Below are 17,408 nucleotides of genomic sequence, written 5' to 3' on the forward strand. Positions count from 1 at the left end.
TGCTATCCCATCCCAGTTTGCTTCTGGTAAGTTGACTGTTTACCTTGCCTTACGACCCCAAACACTGTTTACCTTGCCTTACGACCCCAAACACGAAACAGTAATAAGCGCGATGAGCAATGATCCAGTCATATCATTTAGATTAGTTTATTTTCCGAACACACACCCCGATTTGTCGTTCGTTTATTTTAGGTGACCTCCAGTTATATCTTTTATTTAACTGATTTGGTACGAAGGTGATTTAACTATGATATGATGAAGTCAAAACTATAAATGGGTCAATACATTGTCGCATTTGGTGGTCATTTACAGTACAGGGAAACGTTTGTATTGCAATGTGTAACTAGCAAATGGCAAAAGTGCATATAACAAACTATCCATGAACAACAAGATAAAACCAAAATAGACTCAAACCAAGAGAAGTGAACAATGATGTTGGTTTCCAAGGCGAGATGCTAGTTTGACAGTTTTCTACGACCAGAGATAAAATTGAGAGCAAACCTTGAAAATCGGGTGAGGGTGAAAAACATTTGCAACATAGCACGACCCTTGACAATACCCTCTCTCACGCCCCTTGCTGCTTTGGCCACCGCAGGCTCATTACTATCCTCAGCTTTCGAATTGATCATCTCCTGCAACGAAGCTATAACAAAGTCAAAAACATGAAGTAAAATTGCTTTGTCTGCCCTACCAAAAAACTAAAATCACAGGAACCTAACTTAAACAGTCATGATTGGTACGTAACCTGAAGAAGGCATAGTAGTCAAGCCGCGAATCCTCTCCTCCGCCAAGCGAACTGCACGAGTGGAGCTTCGAACACCTTGAGTAATCCCTTGGCTATACCACCCCACACAAGTGGGAGTAATATCAACATTATAAAAAGCAACACAAAACGAGCAAAAAATTGAAAATAAATAAATAAAAGCTTAAACCATTGACTTATTTCTCACTTTTAAGTTTTAAACTACCACCAATTTAGTCCCTTAAAAATGTAAGGCGTTAAGCCTTAAAATAAATCTCTACAATGCCTAATTATTCCATTTAAATCTTGAGATTTAATTAATAATATCATGTCCAACTTTTTATTAATTTTGGCTAATGCAATTAATCAGTAATACTGTCAGAGGCTTATTTGAGAACTTTCCTAGTCTTAGAACTAACGTAACAAGCTATATATTTAAATCGGCGATTCATTTCAAGTTCCACTAACTCCTACATGAATACAGAGAAGAGGCTAACAAAAATGCTACAAAAAGTTGTTGATGTCCTCATTTGCTATCAGTTTTACATCAGTAATGAAATTTTGTAACGAATATAGGCTGTTAAAGAGTTTTTATGGCAGTGTTAATGGCAAGGAAAATTAATGACAGGGATGATTTAACTAACATCTATGAAGGGAATCAAACTAATTTTCTTAATTGCGACTAACAGTTTAATGATCAATAACAAAATTACCCTATATGACCAAGCTCGGTGGTTAAGTCACTGATTTCCATGCCGGATAATCGAATTGCGGCCATGGTGTTGGGAAGCTCTTCCCTCGTGGCATCCATCAGCTTCTCCATCGATTCCGCTGCTTTCTTGAAAGCCTTAACATAAAATCACATTCTCAGGATCAGAAACTAAGACCTCAAAAAATCAAACACAAAATCGATAACACAAACCAGGAGCGTCGGAATCGCGGAGAAAAACAGCCACGTTGTACATACCGCCGTCTGCACGAGACAACACGCAGGTTTCGTTAATTGAAGAATGATAAGAGATAATAAAAGATTTGTTTAGGGAGAGCGATGACGGTACCGCGCAGGCAAAGACGTTGAGAACGGTGACGTGGCGGCTGGTGAGGTTCCAGTGTGTGAGCTGTGGAGATCCGAGTGTGGAGGTGTAATGTGAGGGTTGTACGGTGAAGGAGCACAGAGGTAGGGGAAGGGAAGAGAGCTTCGTGAATGAGAGACTACGGTGTGAGCGAACGTTGGTGGCAAAAGTGTGCGTCGTGAGTGGAGCTAAGGTGCGTGGGTTTGAAGCTTGGAATTGCAGAGCACTCTGCATTTCTTCTGTTTGGGAGACGCACAGAGCGATACAAACACTAACATAGCATACACCACCAATGAATCGACCATAGCCAGACTGGTTCTCTCAGAAAATACTGAATTGGGCCTCCAAGAAGTAGGTGAATTGTCTGGGACAAGCCCAACTTAAAAAGTGGATTGCCAATAAAAGCCCTAAAGGAAAAAGAAAAAGACTCACGCATTACACTTTCTATTATCAGTTAACAGTTATCGAAAATTACAAAATGAAGAGTTAAATGCAGTAAACAAGGAGTGAAACCCATATAATTTTATAATTTCTAGAAAATTCAGGAAAATACTAAAGAAATATAATATTTTGCTTTCGTTCCTTAGAATTGTAATTTATTTTATAATTCCATATCATAAGCCATCACCTTTGTCAAGGAATTATTTTTCACCCACATTAACTTTACTGCTTTTTTATAAATTAATCCCCATTTTCCTTTACTAGAAAGAAACTTCGATGATCTGCCTATCATTTACATCGCATATTTACAACATAATACCCTCTAAAATAGCCTACAAAATTCTTAATTCGCCTACGGCGACTACCCTGTCCATATGAAGAAGCACTTCGCCATCTGGAACAATATTAACTCATACCCGATTACACCCTGCGCCCTCATTCTTTTTTTCTTCTTCCTTTTTCCTTTTCTGTTTTCCTTTACAGTTACGTGCCACTTTTTTATATATGTTGTTCACAAATAAACAAATAATGAGTTACTGACTGGCTGACTTCCACAAGGAACCAAGCAACCAAAAAAGAAGCTCCCTAGCCCGTCTTCTAACCAATTTTGCTAACACTTGTCACTGTTGCGTTGCAAAAGAAACATCTCTGGCAGTTCAAAAGGTGCCTGGTTATACAGCCATAACAAGACTTGTGTGAACAAGGTGCAATTTGAGCATCTGCTTCACATGCATAACATATGCAGCACAAGCTATCATCAAGATCTGTATCTCCCACACTATCCACTTTATCATGTGGTAATACGGTGCGGCAAGTAAGGAGACTAAGAAAATTCTCTAGTTGCTCATATTTTGCTACATAAGCTTCCCCTCGAAAGGATCCGTCCTGAGAAAATGAAAGAGCTTAGTAGTTTCAAAGATCAAGAGAAAACTGGAATCGTGACATGACTAGGAACTACCACTTATCATTTGAAATTGTTGAGGTTCATAGAAATGTGCCAAATGAACTTTGCCGGTTAATTTTATTAATAATTTAGCATTAGATAGCACCAAATTAGAATTTTGAAAAAATTGGATAAAAAGTGCGACAGAAACAAAAAGCCATTCTAAATACTATGGAATCACAACTAACCCAGTTATAATCCAGAAGATACTGAAACCCATACTGAACGGTATCTGGACAGTCCATGCTTGCGAAAACATCTAAAAGATCATTGTTTTCTCGATATTCTTCAGAATTTGTAGCATCCAATAAATTTAAGATGATCCCTACTAGAGGGGCCAATATCATGCCTCGGTTTATTTTTTCTGGAGATTGACTATGCCGTCTAAGGGACCTGAAAAAAAAATAAGAGGGCAGCCTCAAAAAAATCAAAATAATAAAATATATTTCAACAGAGAAGATTCCAAATTCTCAAGGAGCCTTGGACTATTGGTTTCTCACGAAACAATATCAGTGCGTGCAAGTGTGTGTGGAGGGGGTGCATTCAGTTCTTGTATATTTAAGTCATAGGATTTGAACTTACAAGTCAAAGAATTCAGCATCGGCAGCAGAAGTAATGTGATTGAGGATAAATACAACCAACTCGGTTAACCTTCTTAGGTTAGTGTCTGGTCCAGACAGGAATACTTGAGGAATCTCACGAGTGCAGAACTCCAGAATCCTTGCAAGATTACATGAAAGATCAAATATGACACAACATTTCCTTTGCTGAAACTCTATTACCTGTGTAAGTGTAGCAACAATAAATTATTGGAATGGATATATCAAACTCTGAATCAGCCAAGCAATCCATTATAATTATAGAAAGAAACCATTTCAATCTTATGCACACTATGACTTGAAATGAACCCCGAGTTAAATTAATAGAAAAATGGATCAGCTACAGAAGTACATAACAAACTGAAATCCCAGAACCTATGTAGAATATGTACTCTTACTGCTACAACAAGATTCAAATTTAGTAAAGGATGGAAAAATATAATTCATACCTGGTACTTTTCTTGCATTTCTCGAACAGAAACTGAAAATTCAGTCATGGTCCAGCTTAGTGTATTGAACAGTCGGTTTAGAAAAGATGAAAACAATCCTTCATCACTTATGCAAGCTTCCCTTAGCAACCTCTGCATTGCATCAAGAGTCAAGGGGGGGAAAACTTTATGGTAAGAAATTGATCCAAGCAAAACCTACCCCGTAACAAAAAGAGTTTGTTAACATACTTGGAAAAGAACTGATGATGAAGATGATTCTCCATTCTTTGAAAAACTAAAACCAGAACCCTTGCATAATCGTAAGAGTATGTTTGTCACTGGTATCCAAGATCTGTTATCAAATGCTGATAATAAAGCTTTCGGCATCCTTTGGGTGGCTGCCTCATTGTTCTCAAAGGTAGCCAAATATTCCCTGTACTGCACCAGGACAGATATAGACTGAAGAAGAAGGTCTCTAAGATCTGCACTTGATATTCTTGGATCATTGAAATGGGTGACTACAAAAGTGACCTAGTGAAAAAGATATGAATGATCGATTTAGAACCAATGAGAGATGCATTGATTGAAACTGATCTATTTGGGAGTAGCCGCATTAAAAACATAGGTTTGTGAATTTTTCAGATTCATGTATGCTGCTTTATCCCATCCCATGTACTTGTTCCCTTGTGTGCTTGTGTAATTTAGAATTCTCAAAACCCACCATTAGATTGAAAATTGCTTTTAGATAGATTACAAAAATAAGGATTGATCCAAAATTATTTATGTCCTGTTTATATACGTCAATTTTGACGTGATAAATAATTCTTAAGGTATATATACCAATATGAATCATTTGACCACCATCTTATTGTTAATGTTTTTTTATCAAACTTCACACACCATCAAGTATATGGTTATAATCCAATAGTTGGATTGATTAAAATTATATTTTGTAAGAAGTTATTGATAGTGTAATAGTTGGTGTAAGTTATACCGATGTCACTTGGTCCCTCTTCACACACGCATGCTTCATTGGAGCATTCAGAAATATCACATTTTCCTCCATTAGTTCTCAGGTCACTCAATACCTTACCAAATGCAAGGTTTACGGACATTGGGCATTTAAGCACATGTTTGTAAGACTCGTTATGATAGGAAGATGAATATACAAATCTTGATTATCATTCAATATCTTTTTATGTTGCTTATAACTAACTTCATTTGGTACACACAAATCTGCTAATGGCATTGTCTTGATGTTCTATGTTATTTTATATTGGCCATGTAAAAGTGCCTCCATAGGATTCTGTACTCTAAATATATTATCATATAAGGCCAAAAATTTATTCTAAAAAAATTCCATTACTCCTGTGGAATCAAATTTCATTCACTAAATATCACCTAGGGCTTGGTTTGGAAAAATTAGCAATGTTAGTTCAACAATTTGGTATGACTTGCAGTGAAGCAAATCATTCAGTTTTTTACCATCACTCAAATGTTGGGTGTATCTATCTCGTAGTATATGTTGATGACATTGTTCTTACATGTAGTGATCACCATGGCATCTCATAGGTCAAACAACACCTTGGTCAACACTTTCAAACCAAAGATATTATTAAATATTATGAGATATTATAAATATTGTTAAATATTTTTATCTATGTAATCGGCTTAGCCCGTATTTTCTGTATGTTTCTTTTTCTATATAATACACAAGGGATTTATCATATTCTTTTCTTTTATTTTAATAAAGATCTTTTTATGTTGCTTATAATTCACTTCATTTCTTACACACAAATCTGCTCATGGCATTGTCATGATGTTCTATGTTATTTTATATTGGCCACGTAAAAGTGCCTGCATAGGAGTTTGTACTTTAAATATATTATCATATAAGGCCAAAAATTTATTCTAAAAAAATTTCATTACTCCTTTAGAATCAAATTTCATTCACTAAAGATCAAGAAACAAATATCAGGTATAATTCAATTAAATATTAAATAGGAAAAACGGAGATTGAAAGGGTGAGGCATACAAATGAAGTAAGTCCTCTCTTAATGAAAATTGTGGATGGAACAAAGGGAGGATCACTTTTCCGCAACACATGAAAGCAATCAACCTGTATGGTCATGTGGGAGAAAATATTTATGTTAAGATAAGTTGATGATTATAAGAATGATAAGAGAAATTTTAACTAATAATGTTGCAAATCAACCAAGGTTAATGTGTGACTACCAACCCAAATTCGTAATTTTTTTTTTGCTTTTTCTAATAATGACCCTTCCCTCTTAGTCCCAGCACAATTTTATCCCTCTTAGACGCATAAAACAGGAAAACCCAAAAAAGGGTATTAAAGTCGATAACTAGTGAAGATGTTCTCTACTCTACAACTGAACGAATTAAAACTGCTGTTAATTCTAAATAAACGCTAAGTGCTTATTTACCAAAGCTTCCAGATAATATTCAGGGATGTATATAAACACTGAATCCATATTGCTAAGGACCAGAAGCAACTGGACAACCCACATGCACATTGCATACATTCCTCTTTGCTTCCACCGTGAAAATAAAGAGATGCGGTACCTGTAAAGAAAGAAATCACCCAAAAATAACAAGTCTGTAAGAGAAACAAAAATAATGATGTGCATGTAGGCTTTTTAATAAGGATACTAGCATTTGAGCAGCATCCAAAAAGCTAGACTGAAACAGAACACGACATATTCTAATATAAATTCCTAAATTTCAACAGTTCAACTTCATATGACACAGGGGTATCCATAAAACACTGATACCTGAAAAGTTCAATCAAAATAAAAAATATATATAATAATAACAATTAAAAACAAAATCTAAAATCTAAAACTCAACACAATTTTGAAACTAGCATATTATAATGAGTTTCTCAAAGTAAACAACAGCAAACTGACAACACAGTTTACACTGATGCAATTTATTGCAAGTCATAAAGTACAGCTTAGAACCTTAAGCGTAGCAAGAGTTTCATGAAAGATGAATGCACATATGAAACAGAATAAAGAAACACATACTTTTTGAGAGCATACTCCTGCTGTTTCCAAAATAAGAACTATATTTAAATTCTTCCAAAATTATACTCAACAACTTTCTCTTTATCAAAATTAGTTTAACTCAGTAATCTAAGTAGGGTCCAGTAACCCAAAAATGTAAATAAAGTGATAGAAAGAAAGGAAATGGATTAACAGAACCAGTGCATTTGATATCAACTTGGCAGGAATGAGTATCACCAAAATTTTAAAAAAGTAAACACTAGCACACCATTGTCATCCAATTGAAAGTTATCAAATTAGGTTAACAATTATATAATGAGAAATTGGAACATGAACTATAACCTAACCACACAACCTGAAAATTTCAACCTAATACCATTTGGAGATGTAGAATGCCAATTCAAAAGCAAAATCGATGGGAGGGAAAGAATAAACAAATGAAACAAATAAGCTTAAGTGTCATTTCTCATGGTCATCTTACCAAGCACAATGCCTAACACAATCAATAACCTCTTCTCTATATTCATTACGAGCTTCTTTCAAATGTTTCAATTGCTCACTGCAAGCTCGCTCTCTTATTTGCTTATCCGTTTCCTCCAAAAGGGAAATTGACTGTGTCTGATGGGTCATGTAGTATGATGCCTACAAAAACAGGAAGAATGAAGTTCACATCTCTTTTCATTTTTTCCCTAAAATTGAAATGATATTTAAAATCAATTAAGTGATTACAAATTTCAAAATATACCAGCTAAAATGAGGATGAACATAACAAAATTCAAGGCTGGGTACTCGAGTAAGATTACTATTGGGTTAGGATTGAATGATATCAGTGTAAAGCAAAATCAAATTCATATTACCAAAAAAACATTTTGTAGGATGCTTTCATAAAATTCATCATTAGATGAAAATTGTTTCATGCAAATCATGCTCAAAAAACTTTTCATACTTATCATAATATATGGAGGTGGTAGGTAGAAGAGGATTAAGATATTTCAGCAAGCTCATGATTTCTACTAATCTCGCCTCATGTTTCAGAAAGATCATTATAGAATGAGTTAGAAACCTAACTCAACCCTATAAAACCAACTCGTAAAATGAATATTGTTCAAGTGATATAAGCTTTATTGAGTCATATCTCTAGTCGACATGGAACTAAACCACCGCCACTGAGACTGCAATTAAGGAAACCCCAAGAGGCCACAACAAAGGCAAGCTAGAGGTGAGCAAAATCAAGGCAGCTTCCCACCCCTCCCCTATGCCCAGGGCTATAGGCCTAGAGCATGGCAAATATAGGTGACCCAACAAAACAGTGAATCTAGGATAGACTCTGATACCATATAGAGTTTGGATTTGAAGCCTAACTCAACCCCACAACCAACTTACAAGGTGAGAATTTCCAAGCTTTACATGCTCTGTTTTAGCCATATCACAAGTCAATGTGGGACTAAACCCCCATCCTTAAGGCAACAATTAAGTGGCCCCCAAAGAAGCCATAACTAAGGCAGGCTAGGAGTGACAGCAATTAAGGCAACTTTCCAACAATCATTAACTGACTTCTGGTATGAATTATCATCAAACAGGTATCCATTCAAATTCTTTCGAGATATATCATTCCATACAGGTGAAATCAAAGACAAAGAAGGTGTATGTGAGTGTAATTCAGGTAAGAAAAGGTAGGTTTAAGAATTTAAATACATATTCAGTTTTGATTAATTTGGGGAGAAAAATTGCTTCTGCTTTTGAAAAGCTCATTCAGTAGGATTTTAATTATAAGCTACTTTGTACTCAAAATAAACTAATACAAATACAAACCAAGTAATAAAATAAGGTTTAGACACATTTTGAATAGTATTGAGGGTCAGTAGTCATTGCTGATTTGGAAGCAAGTCTTATTTGCCCTCACAACTCCTTTTATATTTATCTTTCTCAATCTTTAGGAAAAGTTCAGGCATTATAGAGAAAATCAAGCTGGTCACTGTCAAATCTTAAGAGATTACAATAAAATTTGCAAACATGGTATTACCTGCTTAAAATTTGGAGCAAGACCAACATGATACAACCATAGCAAAGTATCAAGTAGCTCCTCTTCTCGTAGTGTAGTTGAAGAGATATTAATATCCTTTGGTACAGACTTCATATGGTGCACTTGGCGGTAACCATACTCAGGTTCAGATTGATCACTGGGGCTAGGTTTATCAGTTATCTCATTATTCAAACTCCCATCACTGCATTCAGCAGTGACATGAGCAGGTCTCTCTGGAATAGAGCTACAATGACCACGAGAACCTTTGGCCAGGTATTTAGCAGGAACCTTGAAGTTCCTTGTGAAATCAGAATCATAACTAGAACAACAGCATGGCTTCTGCCTGGTTGAATGAGTGACCCTGGTTTCTTCACTATCCATGCAACCTTCATCCCATTGAATCACTTCCATTTCATGATCAAATGTTGGGTGTAGCTTTGATAAATGGCTATAGGATCCCCCAAGCCTGGAAATATCAGCTCTATGGGGATCACTTTTAAGAAATAAATGAACAGGGAAACTTTGCTCACCACCTCTGTGAAGGAAACCAACATCTGTTTTGCAGCTCTTTAACCAGCCACAGATGTCACCCAAGGCAAATCCTTCAGATAGAAAATGGAGTACAACTGTGTAAATTGAAACAAGAACCGAGTTGCTAGAAACTCCAGGGGGTGGAATATTACGTTCTGCTCCTCTGTTCTTCAGTAGAAGGCTCCGTAAAAATGTCCTAAATACTGCTCCAGGTAGCTGGGGAGGATTCGTAGGTGGTATAAATTGTATCACTAGGCGACAAAGGTCCCTATGCTTCTCCTCAATCTACATTTGAACTAGGCATACTCAGAATGTAGGAAACTATGAAAGGAGTATCCAATAGCACAGTAGTTCACAGAATTTTACCCTCAAATAAGAAAGAATTATTCACAAAATTCATAGAAACAACCTTATCTTTTGCATTCTATGACAACGAAGAGTAGATAAATGAAAATTTTCTATTTTATACAAAATTCAGATAGCCTAAGCTTACCATAACCCCTTATCACCAGTCCCAATGCCATGTCCGACCGAAATATGATGGAGAAGAATATTGTTAAATGAAATTGAAAACACTTCCATAATCAATAAGAATAATTGCCATAAATAAAAAGTAAAAAATTATTTTGCTCAACCTTGTATCTTGAGAAGTAACATAAAAAACTCATAATCACCAATCACATGATAATTTATAAATTAGAGGGGAATGTTATCAGCTTGATAAGATTTGGCACCAGTAAACATAGAAAAGTTTCTCTCGTTTTCATTCAGCTTCATGCACAAATGAAAGATCACAGCATTTTTACTGTCATCTCAGAACACTGATGGACATTCCCCTACATCCATTGACCCATATAGGACTTAGGATTGAGAGAGAAAATGTTACTAAAGGAAGAAAAACCTTCATCTAGGCACAAAAAGGTGCAATAAACCATATGCAACCTTGCTATTCACTTCTAACACTCTCCTCTTACTTTTTCTTACTATCCTATACATTACAATGAAGCAATAGATAATTTTATTTAACAGGTTAAGTAATTTCAATGGCTTGTTGCAAAATAAACATAATTATTGTATACAAAAGCTTGTTAGTTTTATTGTTTGCTAGTTGCTTCTTCAAAATTCAGGAGAAACAGTGAGGTATTCATTCTCATTTCAGACATAATAACTAAAATCGAAGTTAGGTCAAAGAGAGAAAGAATTTACCTTGCTGACTGATTCAGACAAAGCTGTGGTTGTCAACATCATGTTACCTTCATAAGATGCATCTTCGCATGAACCAGGCCACCAAACAGTTGGTATCATGAAGTCAAGATCATGTTTGTTTGGACTCTTTTGTGAAAGAAAACCTTCAAACACGAATTCGAAATCTGGTGACTTCCACCAAAGCACCATAAGCTCCTCTCGTCTTAATAGATGACATGCCAATGCAAGGTGAGAATATGATCCAGAGTAAGGACATTCAGTTAAAATTAATAAGGCTATTTTACAACCACATGAAAGAGCATTTAGGATGTGTTCAAATAGCACATGGGATCCTTGAAATTGTAGCATAACCTCAACTACTTTATCCAAGCTTGAGTAATCATGGGGAGCATGCAAACCAAAAACTTCAAACATGAAAGACAACAGTGGACCCCAAACCATATACTCTGTGATCCCAACATCCGCTTCAAGTATAGAGAATAATTCCTCACATATAGCATACGAAGCTGGATGGAAAATTTCTTCCAGTGAATCAAACCTCTTCACTCTTCTCAATTTCTGAACTAGGGAATGATCAGCTCGTTCCACTGAATGCATGTCCAACAGTCTTGACCAGCATTGCAGCAATTGGGTGACAAAGTAGTTCTTAGAGGGAGGAGCCTGAAGAGGAAGGTAGCCCTCGATGGGATACTTAAAGGGTCGAGCTCCAAAGTTTAACTCACATCTTTCACCCTGGGAGAGAGAAACTGCTGGATAATAACCGAAACCAGGACCCATCTTTCGAATTCCTTGGAATGCAACCCCAAGTGAATTACCATTCCTGTAGAATAATATTTCATCTTGATCTAAATCTATACAACATCCAATAATATCACCAACAACCCATGACTGGCCATATGTCTCAGCATCCTTGTTCCACTTGCTAACTCGCCTCCCATCATAAGCATATGAATCATCAGCATCACCAACACCTTTATGGTCAGTGAAAGGGCAAGAAAGAGTGGCCCAGCCAAGTTGCTGTATGCCAGATGTTTCCAACATGACTTCATACATCCATTTTCCCTTCCAAACACAAGCACTAGCCCTGGCACTACTGAACATTGCCATGCTCTCTATAAGAAAAGGTGACTTGATTACTTTAATATCACCACAGATGCTTGATTCTTCTAGGCCTATAATATCAGGCCCGTTGCCATTTTTACCATTAATATAACAAACCCCGTCTCTTTCACTGTACGAATCCCTCAATTTCACATTATATCTTGAGAAATCATTTCTAATGACAGAGTGAATACAACCACGATCAACCGGACCAGTCAATGAATTGAGTGATCTGTTTGGGAGGCCAAACACATACTCAAGGGTTCGCTCCACCGATTGCTGACCCAAATCGTCACAGCAAGAAAGTAACCGAGTTTTTGGCAAATTTTTCTTACCGTCCTCACCGTTCAATAACACAGCCAGACCAGCTGAAAACCCACCAACTCGCGGGCTATCTTCACCCATCTGTGACACACAGAAAGCACTATCCCTCAACTAGCCCGAAGCCAGCTGAAAGCTTTTCCAAATTCAAATCCCCGTTCAACTGTCACAAAGTCAATTAAGCTCGTTAAGTATTCGTGATCCATGCCCAAAAAAAAAACTAATATTACAAACATTTTGGGGCCCGAATTCACAACACGCAATAACAGGAGAGAAATCTGCATAGTAGCTTACTGGTACAATATGCCCACAATTTAACATGAACGACCACCAATTCTAAAACAAACAAAAAAACAAATTCACTTTTTGCTCATATCCCACAATAACAACAAATCCCAACAAGTTCAGAAAATTCCAAAAAAAAAACTAACACCAGTTTTCCCGGTAAATAAACAGACACACACGCACAGAGAGAGAGAGAGAGAGAGAGTTAGAGGGAAGGTGGAAGACTTCGTTATAAATTTTAAAAATGTTGAAAAGTGTAAGGCGCCCCTCAAATTGAACCAAAAAAGCGTTACCTCCAAATAACATGAAAAGGCTTCGAAGTTGGTACTATCAATTAAAGAAATAATTAATTTAAAACGGAAACTTACAGAAAAAGTTCATGCTGTGGCGAGAGAAATGGCGGCGGAAGGTTGCTAGGGTTTTGCAGGCTCCATTGCTTCGAGATTCGGTGACAGCACTAGAAGAGTGATGCGAGAGAAAGGGAACGTGGAATTTTCCGAGGGATAAACCGTATTTGATGTTGTTATTTTATAATTGATTATGATTCTGTTTTTTGGTAATAATGATTTCGGCCAAAAAGTTTGGGGCTAAAGGCAAAGAACGAAGGAAGCAGAAGCTGAAGCGAAGCCGTGCGCGCTGAGTCGAACCGAACTGAACTGCAGCGAATGGAGTTGCGACTGACACGTGTCGAGGAAAAGAGCGGTTGGTTGGTGAGTTGGCTGGTGAGTTGACGGTAACGATACTGGCAACTGGAAGAATAGGGACCACCCGTTGTAGGAATGGGAGTGGTGGACAACATTGTTGATGAGTCAATTATACGTTTCACTACACTTCGACTCAGGGCACATATTCGGTTTCCACATTACAAGATACCCCTATACATTTCTACCAATAATTCGTTTTTTAATATTCTTAATATTTACTATAATTAACATTTCATTATTATATATTATAATTTATTATTTATGATCATATATATAATTGGTTGATGGTGTAAGTTTTATTACATTAATTCATGTTTTAGTTTTTTTTATTTAATCAATACTACAAATGTTCAGAAAATGAGTGAAGTTATTAATCATAAAACGCATTTATGGTTTTTATTAAAACAACTGCAAGAGGCAATGTCCTTAAAACTTGTTTAAAAATATTTTGTTACTATAAATTAACATTGAGAAGAAACTGTAGGAAAAATATGACATGTAATTTTTTACACTTTCGGTTGACATTAATTAATCACTGCGAAGAAATATATATCATGAAAAAAATGTATACGTATGAGTCAATTAATTACCAGAATGACCAAGAGACTCATTAAATTGACATTTTTACCTTGTCTGTTCTCATGGTCAATCTTCTCAGATTTTTTTCCACGTGTCCAGTTGTTGAAACTTTGTGCTTTTTCTTTTTCTTCTCACAAGTACCGTGTTGGCTTCAAATATTTCTTTTTATCATTTGTTTCCCTGAAATATTATAAAAAAATAAAATATTTTATTTTATTCATACAGCATTTTTAAATAAATTATAATAATTAGAATATCTTTCCACCTTAAGTTTATTCAGAAACAAGTCTTGGGTAGAAGATTAAGAAAAAGAGGATTTGTCTTTAGAAAATAAAAATCTTTCATATGATATTAAATATATTAATTTTAAATTTATTCAGATAATATTATTAAATTCAATTATTACCTCCTAAGTTATTTTTATTTTAGAGTTTAAAATTTTTATAATTTTAATTTTAGAAGTGACATAATAAAAATATATGTATTTAAATTATTGTTCTTATATTCCTTCAAGAGTGGTTTTTTTTTAGTTTTTAGGTTTTTCCCCTTCTAGATTCTTCAATCTATAGTTTTTCCGTTTTTCCGTTTTCATATTAAAGATTATTTGTGTCTCTTAAGTAACTCTTCTATTTATATTTTTTAAAAAGGAACTTAATTACGTTTAATCATATTATACAAAATAATATGACATATTAGTTACTAATAACGTTTTAGAATCTCTTATAATTTATTTAAGTTATATTAAAAAATAAATAACATTATCGACACACTATCGACTTCTCGTAAATCTCGTAATACAACTTTCACTCGTAAACGATCAATATAAAACTATTAGTATATTACAACCAAATTTGAACTATAGTAGTTTAAAAGTTGAATAAAAACATACTACTCAGAAAATAATAAAACACACTGCCAAATATAAAATATAGAATGTCTAAGATAGCGAAGAAAATAAAAGGTCACTCTCCTAATTATTTATTATAGTTTATAATATAACTTATTTAAAAATAAGATAAATAAAACTAACTTAACAAATATTATATTGTTTTACCTCAATTTGATTTACGTATGATCTTATCATCTTAGTTTTAATTACTTATATCTGGTCTTTATAATTCAACGGTTGATTAAACTATGATCCTATTTAATAATTTTAAAAAATAAACCAAGGCATACAAATAATTTTATATAGATCGAAAGAAAAATTATACAAAATATTTAAATAAAAATTCATATTATTTCTATATGATGATGTAATAAAAATCAACATGTGTCCAGCTACTCCAACAGTTACATTATGATTATTAATTATTGATATTGATATGATATAACCTTGAAAGAAGAAGAGTAATGTAAAACAACTCCGTGCATGTTAGGAAACTCTACTTTTACTTGCAACTTGACAAACTTTCCTTCAGCGCTATAAAAATGTGGTACCTACGAGTTTTTGTTTAAAAGGTTTGTTTTAGGTTTAAAATTAATTTTTAGTTTAGGGTATTTCAAATCATTTTTATGTTTTTGCACCGAGTTTTTCTATTATCTTTTAAATTAAACCATATGGGCATAATTTACTTGCTATATAATTAGTTGTAATTGAAATTAGTTTTATGAAGTTGTAGTTATAAGTAAAAAAATACACTTACGACAAAAAGGGACGCAAGTCTAAACATGTGACCCATGCTATAAAAAGTGGAAGCTAGTGGCGGCTACTTGAATTGTTGTTGAACGAGTTATATGAAGTTGACTGCGGGGCCAAAGACAACTTCAAGAAACAAACGTCAATAATTCGAAGTTTTCATAGATAAACACATAACTAAATATTAGCTACAACCTTTTTATTCCACGCTGGATTCTAATATTAAAACAGGAGTCTTATAAATTTTGTATATTATAATTCTACATATTTTTAATTACTATCGTATCAATAACCTTTCATTTATAGTAAATTTAAAATGCATAAATGAGCATACAGATTATTATTATAAAATTTATTTATATCTAATTATTTGTTATTTTTTTAATAGTTGAGTCTAATATCAGATTATAATTAATTAGGTGACATGTATTTTTTTAAGTTAGAATAGAATACTAGTTTCATTTTCAAAACAAATATCATGATATCTGTATTTTATATTTATGGATAATTCTTTGTAAACCGATTAATTTTTAAAAACGTCTATTCTATTTTAGATATATTCTTAATATTTGGATTTGTTCTAAATATTTAAATTACAGATTTTCTTTGTTTGTTTAGTTTAGAAAATAAAAAAGGGATACATTAAATTCTAAACTTTATTTTATACCGTTACTCTTAGTTATCTGGTTAAGAATCTATCATCACCTTTGTGCTTCTATTGACTTAAGCATCGGAGAGTCTTTTGCAGGTAGACTTCCTCCCTTATCAAAGAGTTCATTTTCTGAGGAACACGCAGTCTTTGCATTTCCCGAATTCATTTTCGGTAGAAACAATAATATATAACATAAAAAATAAGACTTCAAAATTTAGTTTAAATTATGGGTTAAGAAAAAATAAATAAAAAAATATTTTAAAACTATATATTTCAATAAACAACTTTAAAGAATCCAATATGTTAAGTTATTTTAAGATTTAAAAAAAAAAACATTTGAATACAAAAGATTTATAAAATGATTCTCTTAATAATATGAAAAAGAAAACTACGTTGAGATAATATTGTTATGGTCAATCATTGTATTTTATATATTGTTTGTGTTTAGAGATTGGAACTCCATTAACATTTTGTCCTTAAAGGATATCTCAGAGTTATGAAAATAATGTATATTTGATTTGTCTTTAACCTCGATTTTTAAGTAATGTAAAACTATTAAACGTATCAAAAAAAAACTCGCAGTCCAGGTTTAAGGAGAATGAAGATTAACTTTTGGAACCACTTTTTTCATTCCTCCAATTTAGAGGGTTAAGGAAACAAAGTGGACAATACATTGGATGTGATAAAAACGTTATTACCTCAATGAACTTGAGGTCTGAATATTGACACGTCAAAATGTTAAGGGAGAAATGTATATTTATATTGTCATTGTCATTGACCTTGACTCATAAGTGATAGAGTATTATGAAGGTGGGCAATACTCGAATGTGATGATTGATTTTAACAATGTTATCTAAACGGGCTTAAGGTTGGAACATTGTGGGGATGAAACAATGGTTTAAAAAACGAATACTTGTTTTCTTAGCCCTCGATTGGTGGAATAGAAAAATGATTCAAAAAATGAACTATCATTTCTTGAATGGAGGCTTGTTCCGGTACATCTAATATCTAGTATCACTTAGTTGAGTTAAAAATAATTTAAATATATTTTGCTCCCTTAATCTTCCATTATGTTTCTTAAGAACAAAATTGTGACGAAGTCTAACTTTGCAGAC

General features: G+C 34.1%; 2 protein-coding genes across 4 annotated transcripts; both read right to left on the reverse strand.

The window, feature by feature from the left end:
- Positions 1–253: 253 nt before the first annotated feature.
- LOC137820064 (uncharacterized) lies at positions 254–2,052 on the reverse strand. Of its 2 annotated transcripts, none has more exons than XM_068623844.1 (5): positions 1,801–2,052; positions 1,665–1,715; positions 1,456–1,589; positions 746–837; positions 254–632 (listed from the first exon to the last, which is right to left on the reverse strand). In XM_068623844.1, the coding sequence occupies exons 1-5, from the start codon at positions 2,047–2,049 to the stop codon at positions 610–612; spliced, it is 549 nt and encodes a 182-aa protein (XP_068479945.1). In that variant the 5' UTR covers positions 2,050–2,052; the 3' UTR covers positions 254–609. The 2 variants fall into 2 exon arrangements, with proteins under 2 accessions (XP_068479945.1, XP_068479944.1); XM_068623843.1 differs by having other exon boundaries at positions 254–643.
- On the reverse strand, positions 2,046–13,536 carry LOC137820063 (E3 ubiquitin-protein ligase RKP). 2 transcript variants are annotated; one of them, XR_011082536.1, is made up of 12 exons: positions 13,088–13,536; positions 11,013–12,597; positions 9,276–10,091; positions 7,734–7,894; positions 6,671–6,809; positions 6,262–6,345; positions 4,476–4,757; positions 4,248–4,379; positions 3,782–3,981; positions 3,388–3,592; positions 2,798–3,141; positions 2,046–2,222 (listed from the first exon to the last, which is right to left on the reverse strand). XR_011082536.1 is itself a non-coding variant. In XM_068623842.1 (11 exons), the coding sequence occupies exons 2-11, from the start codon at positions 12,516–12,518 to the stop codon at positions 2,854–2,856; spliced, it is 3,813 nt and encodes a 1,270-aa protein (XP_068479943.1). In that variant the 5' UTR covers positions 12,519–12,597; positions 13,088–13,536; the 3' UTR covers positions 2,445–2,853. The 2 variants fall into 2 exon arrangements, 1 of the variants encoding a protein (XP_068479943.1); XM_068623842.1 differs by lacking the exon at positions 2,046–2,222 and having other exon boundaries at positions 2,445–3,141.
- Between the last annotated feature and the right edge of the window lie 3,872 nt (positions 13,537–17,408).

The sequence above is a fragment of the Phaseolus vulgaris genome, chromosome 9 (genome assembly GCF_000499845.2).
Source record: "Phaseolus vulgaris cultivar G19833 chromosome 9, P. vulgaris v2.0, whole genome shotgun sequence".
In the NCBI taxonomy this organism is placed as follows: Eukaryota; Viridiplantae; Streptophyta; class Magnoliopsida; order Fabales; family Fabaceae; genus Phaseolus; species Phaseolus vulgaris.

Excerpts from the sequence above, each read along its gene's own strand:
- LOC137820064 (XM_068623843.1), bottom strand. The coding sequence starts at position 2,049 with ATGCAGAGTGCTCTGCAATTCCAAGCTTCAAACCCACGCACCTTAGCT. Across the intron at positions 1,590-1,664 it reads CCGCGATTCCGACGCTCCTG|GCTTTCAAGAAAGCAGCGGA; the intron begins GTTTGTGTTATC and ends TTTTATGTTAAG. Across the intron at positions 838-1,455 it reads ACCGAGCTTGGTCATATAGG|CCAAGGGATTACTCAAGGTG; the intron begins GTAATTTTGTTA and ends GGGGTGGTATAG.
- LOC137820063 (XM_068623842.1), bottom strand. The coding sequence starts at position 12,518 with ATGGGTGAAGATAGCCCGCGAGTTGGTGGGTTTTCAGCTGGTCTGGCT. Across the intron at positions 4,758-6,261 it reads AGAGAGGACTTACTTCATTT|GTCACTTTTGTAGTCACCCA; the intron begins GTATGCCTCACC and ends CTTTTTCACTAG. Across the intron at positions 3,982-4,247 it reads AAATGCAAGAAAAGTACCAG|GTAATAGAGTTTCAGCAAAG; the intron begins GTATGAATTATA and ends ACACTTACACAG.